At 33.5% G+C, this 8,141-nt stretch overlaps 1 protein-coding gene across 1 annotated transcript; it reads right to left on the reverse strand.

Annotated features, from left to right (window-relative positions):
• Window positions 1–395: 395 nt before the first annotated feature.
• On the reverse strand, window positions 396–7,820 carry LOC110027644 (pentatricopeptide repeat-containing protein At1g09900-like). Its single transcript, XM_020729156.1, has 2 exons — window positions 6,437–7,820; window positions 396–414 (listed from the first exon to the last, which is right to left on the reverse strand). Exons 1-2 carry the CDS (start codon window positions 7,671–7,673, stop codon window positions 407–409), a joined length of 1,245 nt encoding a protein of 414 aa, XP_020584815.1. The 5' UTR covers window positions 7,674–7,820; the 3' UTR covers window positions 396–406.
• Between the last annotated feature and the right edge of the window lie 321 nt (window positions 7,821–8,141).

Here is an 8,141-nt window from a genome sequence, read left to right on the forward strand (position 1 = left end):
TTGGGTCTGGATTGCTTTGTGAAAATCTTTAAAGCAAGCAACCTCCTCACTCTTCTGTCTCATCAAGTATATCCAGGTAATTCGAGAAAAGTAGTTAATAAACATGGAAAAGTAACGATAACCATTCGTAGAGCAAGTAGAACAAGGTCCACATACATCAGAATGTATCAAATCAAACACACGAGAGCTCCTCTTCCCAAAACTGACTTAAGAGCTCCTCATGAGCTTGTCAAACTCACAAGCATCATACACCAATTTCACCTTATTTGCTTTTTTCCTACAATGATGGGTACAAAGGACTCACAAGACTAAACTAAGAGTGTGTCATGCGCCTGTGATGTAGCAGCAAGACATCCTCCACACTCACCTCTGATTGCAATAATGTTGGACATGCAATCCGAATGAATCAAAACCCTGTATGTAATATTATTTTCATGATCTTAACTTTTAAAATTAAAAAAAATAAATTAATGTTAAATTTTAGCACATAATTCAGGGGAATGTACTCCATAATAAACCAAAAGGGAAGAACACATTCTCTCTAACCATCCTTAATGGCATAAAATCTCAAGCTTAAATAATTCAAAAATAACTACTATACCTTCATGATGCATAGTCATTATAGTGGTTGAGTGTAGTCTTACATTGTGAGATCACAGATTTGAATCATGCATATTGTCATTTGGGCTCATCTTTTCCGAATAAAGTCTAGTCTTTTGCTAAGTGGTTTGGGCTCCACCGGTGGATCAAGCTTGATATGCTCCCATAAAAAAGAAGAAGAAATTTACATGCATACAACAATTTCTATATATTTCTTTATGTATTGCCTAAAGTCTAATATTTATAATATTTATTGGTTATATTTATAATATTTATTGGCATACTTTTTTGTTCAAAAATGAATATTTTGCTTTAAAAATAAGTTAGAAATTTATTGGCATAATTTTTTGTACAAAAATGAATATTTTGCTTTAAAAATAAGTTAGAAATAATGTTATTTTTTTATGTAATATTAAATAATTGATTTTAATGTATGCAAATATGAAATTTTAGTCAAATATATGAATACATAAAAATTTATGTGCTATGTATGTAAATGCCTATGCTTAAAGAAACACAAATGCAACCAAAGTCAAAATTTTTCTGACATAAAAGGTTGACCAACAGTGATGGAATTATATCAATTCTCAAGAAATGCAAAGAGCTCTCAGCTAGAGAGTTTATAGCTATGCTATGATCAAAGAGATATAGAGCAAGCTTATACAATGTTTCCAGGGTTAATTGTGATAATTGATTTTCATAGATCTTTCCAATTTTACATCCATATAAAAGGTAAAATCCATAAAGAGTAATGTTGTAGTAAAAGATGCTCTCTTAAAAACCAATTTATAAATTTCAAGTTTCAAAGATAACTTGGCTCGGTAGTGAGATCCTGGGTTCAAGGTTTTACATATATAATGTGTGTGCATTTGAGATTAAATTCGGTCAAAATCCCCCAAAAATAAGATGCCTTGATGGGGTCCACAACACAATAAATTTTCCTTTTTCATAAAAAAAAAATTTCTAGAACTAACTGTAAACTCAAAGGTTAAATATATAAAATTAAAGCAAGTCACATACAAATTGAAAATAAATCAAATGTATCAAATTAATTGAGGCTTAATTCAAATGAACAACCTCATAAATTTTGCTCAATTTGTGATTTTAAGTCTCAATTGTTAGCATGTCTTAACTAAAAGGCAAGCCTGATTTAACCTCACTTTCTAGCTCACTATAAAATAAGAGTACTGAAGTCCAACACCTCAATCTAAAGCAAGCAATTAGTATCAAAACATTATGTATGATCAAGCTAAATCAACACACCAAACTTCTCAAAAGCTAAGTCCCAATATCAATATAAGGCCAGGACAGACTTTCTTAAGTCCCAAACACAAGTTATAAACTCTCTCAAGTTTTCCTAAATATAAAGAGATCATAAGTTACATTCTTTCATTAAATCAAATTAAGAACTAAAGTCGATTAAAATGCACACATTATTAATTTAAAAGCCTCAGACCACCTTGCCTTGGTCTTAATTAAATCAAGTTAAGAACAGAGTTTCCAAATCAACAAACCCAAGTCTAAGAATTTGAATTGACAAGAATAAATTGAAATCAAAAAGTGTAGCTCAACAAATGACAAACCCAAGACCTGCTCTATAGTGTATCTTCAAAATACAAATACGGCTTCAAGTCTAACCGACCAAAGTCATAATATCCACAAATTCAAACTAACTAGATTTTTTCAATGAAATCCCAAGAAACACAAGTCTATATATCTACATGTAACGGGAAAACTTTTTTTTTCTCATTTCTCAATTGAAAACATATCTTACATATTTATATACTCTATCTTTATAGATTAAAAATGTTTCTAATATAGAAAAGAAGAAAAAAATAGATCTCCTCTAATTGGATACTTAATACACACACTTCGCAATAGAGATATTAAATTTAATATTTTCCATAACACTCCCCTCAAGCCGGAGTATAGATATTTATCATGTCTGGTTTGTGAGAAATATAAGTGACTAGCTCCATTAAGGGCCTTAGAGAAGATATCCCCTAGTTTTTCCCCAATTTTTACATGAGTGGTAGAAATCATATTTTGTGGAATCTTTTCACGAACAAAATGACAATCTATCTAATGTGCTTAGTTTGTCATGGCAGGCAGAAGCAATATGAAATGCAGTTTAGTTATCACATCACAACTTTACTGGAACAGTCATCTTAAAACTCATTTCGGTCAGGAATTGGGAGACCAACATCAATTCACGAAAAGCTTGTGTCATTGTTCAATACTTAGATTCTGCATTGGATCGTGACACTACATTTTCTTTCTTGTCCTTCCATAAAACCAAATTACTATGAAAAAAAACACAATAACCAATAATAGATCTCCAATCTACAACAGAGAAATATTTAATATTTATGTGCCATTATTCTGATATAGAATCCTTTTTTCCACGAGCTCCTTTAACGTAACATGGTATTTGTTCTATAATTGAGCAATGATGGACTGTAGGGGAAGACATGAATAGATTTATAGTGCTAACTAAACCCGCAATGTCAGGGCGAGTCACTGTGAGGCAGTTTAATTTTCTTATTATTCGGGATCATTAAAAGGCTCTCTATTTTCTCATTCTTGCTAAAAAATCTAAAATATACTTCAATTGAGATAAAAAAGATATCCTTATGGTTCTTTAATGCTTCAATCCCCAAGAAGTACTTCAAGGAACCTAGATCTTTAGTGTTGAACTGTTTTTGAAAAAAATGATTTCAATGATAAGATTTCATGCACATCGCTTCCAGTAATAATAATGTTATCAACATACACCAGCAAGAGAGTGATCCCAGAAGAAGAATGCTAGTAGACTATAGTGTGATCACTTTTACTCTTATGAATACCAAACTATTTAACTGCTTGACTAAATTTTCCACACCATGCCTGAGGGTCTTGCTTCAATCCATATAGTAACTTCCAAAGATGACATACTTTCCAAACTCCCCCTGAGCAACAAACTCAGAAGATTGTTCCATGTATATCTCTTCTAAAAGATCATCATGGAGAAAGACATTCTTCACATCAAATTGATATAGGGGCCAATTATTCATTGCAGTCAAAGACAAAGTGGTGAACCGAAATCAACTTAGCTGCCTAAGAGAACATGCTCAAGCAGTAAATCTCATAAATTTGAGCATAACCTTTACCAACCAACTGAACTTTGAGGCAAGCTACAGATCCATCAGAATGAAACTTAACGACAAAGAACATTTTACAGTCAACAACTTTCTGGCCAGAGAGTAATTCAGCTAGTTCCCAAGCTCCATTTTTAGTTCAAGCATTAATTTCATCAATCATCTCCATTTGTCACCCTGAATGGGATAAGGCTTATTGAACATAAGTCGAGACCTTAACGAAGTCAAGGCAAGCAATAAACAAGCAAGTAGAATATAACTGATCATAGTTAATACAAAAGGAAATGAGATAAGCACATTGTCATTTAGCTCTTCGAAGAGCAATAGACAAATCAATGTCACTGGGAGAATGATCCACTGAAGAAGAGGATATCGGTACCAGACTAAGATCGGGTGGACGAGGTCCTCTCGAGTATAAATTGGTGATATGTGACTTAGGCTGAGGCACTGGTGGTGGCAGTGGAGCTAAATTGATAATGTGATACATTAACAACTCATCAAAATCTTGCGAAAATTTAGGCAACGATGAGTCTCCAAAAAATGAGGTTTGTTCATAAGAGGTGACATCAACAAAGACCATGTACTTGTTTAAGAAAAGATAAAACATTGATACTCGGTTTGTAAATGAGAGTATCTAGAAAAACACACCTTAATGACTTAGGGTCCAATTTAGCAAACTGTAAGCAAGTGTCACGAGCAAAACAAATACAACCAAATATATGTTGGTTCAATGGGAAAGAGAGAATTGGTTGGCAATAAAACTTTGTAGGGATTTAATGAGATGAGTCTTCTAGGAAATACTTCTTAAGTAGTTTCACAATTTTATTCCAATAAAAAAATTTGACATCATTTAACTTTTCATCCATAATTTTAGCCAGAGAAAAAACCAAACTTGTCACGACATGCTTTTGCTCCACAACCATGATTATCGCCAGATATTCAAGGAGATAAATCGATATTTAAAGGAATGAGGCAGAGAGATTAATGAGGGATTCATATGAGAAAAATGAACGATTTAGATGCTCAATACAACCGACACAGACGATGCCAACGAACTTCCAACGACAAAGATAACTCTCTAATACCATATCACGGGAAAACTTTCTTTCTTCTTATTCCTCAATTAAAATCATATGTTACATATTTACATACACTCCTATCTCTAAAGATCATAAATATTTCTAATATAAAAAACATTAATTAGATTTCCTCTAATTTGGCACCTAATATCAAACTTTCTAATATACATATTTTTTAATATAACAACTATTAGATGTAATACACAAACCTTAATTACATCGGCATTGCCATTAAGCCTACAAAACCAGTTCACGAGACAAACAAATCATCAAAAAACAAATCCTTTAGACAGTTTTATACCGTGGATTTTCAAACATGCAACACGTCTACTCTTACAATTTTACCTAACTAGCCATACAATACTTTCTTGCCTAGAATGTCGTGTCAATATTAGTCATAACACTTCTTCATGATAGTCTTCAAGTATTTAGACCGTTTCTTTACCAAATTAATTGCATTTGGGTTCTAACCTAATCTGGTTTTTTGCCCAAATTCAATGTATAGTTCATCCTCCAACATTATGATCAATAGGGTCATGAGCGTATGACCCATTCTCTTCAACTAAAGGAAGATTTACATACATACCCTCAATTCTTATGTGTGTACAGATCTAATACTTAAATTTCAATTTTTACAAACATAACACCTTACCTATGCATGTAGAAATGTATTTCACTTCAAAAGTTGAAATGGTGGTATTTTTGATGTGATAAGAAAGATTTTGGTGGTATAAATATAAAAAACAAGTTTTTAAGTGATAATTATGTAAATACTTAGGAATTGGATAGTATGTATGTAAATGTCCCTTACCTAATGGATTTTGTCTTCTCTTAATTGCACTTGACAATTCGTTCACTCATGATTCATGAATGCCCATTTTGGCACACAAAACTAGAAAACAAATAGAAATCAAAACATGCTCATTTCTAGGTTCTAAGATACTTAATCTATGTAAATTTGACAAAGTTAATATGCAGTGCAGAACTACATGCTGCAAAGTTGAAATAAATTACCCACCATTAACACAAACTATCTGATTTCAGCACAAGAATAATTCACTAAAACTCATAGCCTTCAAAACTTCTCCCTCTTGGAGAGACAAAGCATTTTCTCTAGAACAAGGCAAACAATATAAATCTTTGAGTTATGACAAAATCCCTTTCTACAAAATGTCCTGATTGTTGACCAAAATACAACTAAACTCAAAAACTGTTTTTTTCTAACCATTCCATCAAAAAGATAAATTATTTCCTTATATCTTTCATGATGTAACAGTTTACTAACTAAGCAAACATACACATCTAGAGCAAATTCATCTGTATGAATTTTAAGAAAATAATCAGTTGCCTCCAGATACTTCTTCCATTTGCAAAGACCATGAACCAAAATAGTATGAGTTATCAAATCTGGTGTAATCTTCTCAACATGCATGTTATAAAACATTTGGAAAGCTTCATTCAACCTTCCCAATTGGAAAAACCAATGAATAAGAGTATTGTAAGTCGTAACATCGGCAACGAACCCTCTGTTATCAAAAAGACATTTTGCTTGATTTACTTTACCAACCCTGCAAAGACTGTCAATGACAATATTAAAAGTCTTGGTGTTATGAGATAAACCTTTCTTTAGAATGTCAACCAAAATCTTCAGAACAGTTGACCATCTTCCATCCTTGGATAGTCTGCTCATCAGTGTATTGTAGCCGACAATGCCGGGATGCCATTCCAGTTCAGAGCTCCTATCCAACAAGCATATGGCTTCTGAAAACCTCATCTCATGACAGAGACAATCTAGAAGTATATTCAGAGTCACTTTGCTTGGGAGAATACCATTGTTTAGCATCATCTCCAATTTCTCATAAGCACACTTAACTCTACCATATTTACAAAGACCATCCATGTAAATATTGAAAGTGATCTCATCAGGTTTCCAACACTTTGAGAAACTTTCTCTTATAACCTTCTCAACCTCCTCAAAGATCCCATCTTTGCATAATGCCCCAACGAGTATATTGTAGGTAACAGAAGTCGGTCGATATCCAAGTTTCTCCATTTCTTCTATCAAATGTTTAGCTTCCTCAATCTTTCTGTTAGAGCAATAACCCTGCACTATGGGTGTGTAAGTATAGGCATCAAGATCACATTTTTTCTCCAACATCCAATACAGATAAACTCTGGCCTCCTCAACTCTTCCATCCCTGCAAAGCCCAGTGATCAAGGTGGAATGAGTGGTCAAATCAGGAGAGCATTCATTCTCCATCATCATTGAAATTAGCTTATAGACTGAATCGAAATCCTTCAAACAGAAAGAGTATAACTTGACCAAGATGTTGTAAGAGGAGACATTTGGGGCGACGCTATCAGAAATCATCTCCTTGAACAAAGCTTCAGCTTCGGCGGGTTGGTTTGCCTCCACTAAGGCGTTCATGACAGTGTTGTAGCAGTAGACGTTTGGATTGCAGTTTGATTCTTTCATCTCCCGAGCTAATCTAAGGACCTCGTCTAGCTTTCCCACCTGCGCGAAGGACTTCATCAACCTGTTATAAGCAATGGGGCTATGTTGGATGGGCTTGCAGCCAATATCGGGAGAAGGATAAGTAAATCGAGGCATTGATAGCTTCTCCAGAATGATGGATAATCTGGTGAAGAGATCTGAAGAAGACGAAGCCACTCCCGTAACAACTTCCTCGGAAGAGGTTTTGTTTCGTCCAACATATCTGATTGCATTGAAAGGTGAAATAATGGAGATTGTTCTTGCAGAAATTTGAAACAACGGGGAGTGAAAAGCTAGGGTTTGTGGTCGTGAAGAAAGAAAGGCTGTCCCCGATAGGAAGGCTAGGGTTTGGAACTCTACCATGTGGAAGGAAATAATTGAGCTGCATTGGACGCGCCGCCGTCCGTCGGGAACGGCATCGCCGGGAACCGACGGTGAACCGCCGGCGAAGAAATCTTTGCTTGAGGGTTGCGATCTCAGAGCTCCGGTTGGATTCGGCTTCAAGTAGGATTTAATTGAAATTGAATTTAATTAATTTTGTAAATTTTGATTTATTAACATTAAGAGAAACTATATGTCGAGTAATTTTAAATGTTGAAAAATTATGACATATTATTTTTAAATAATATTTAAGAATATTAATTTTTTAAATAGGCATTAATTAATAAATAATTAGTAATTTCTTAATAACTATTTAATTGTAAGTAATTTGTCTAACAAAAATATTAATTATTGATTTATTAATCTTCATACTAATATTATCAAAATTAAATTTCCCAATTTTTGCAATTCAAATTATTTTGTACCGTTTGAAATAATTCTCTAAATTGT

The sequence above is a fragment of the Phalaenopsis equestris genome, unplaced genomic scaffold (genome assembly GCF_001263595.1).
Source record: "Phalaenopsis equestris unplaced genomic scaffold, ASM126359v1 Scaffold000434, whole genome shotgun sequence".
Taxonomy (NCBI): Eukaryota; Viridiplantae; Streptophyta; class Magnoliopsida; order Asparagales; family Orchidaceae; genus Phalaenopsis; species Phalaenopsis equestris.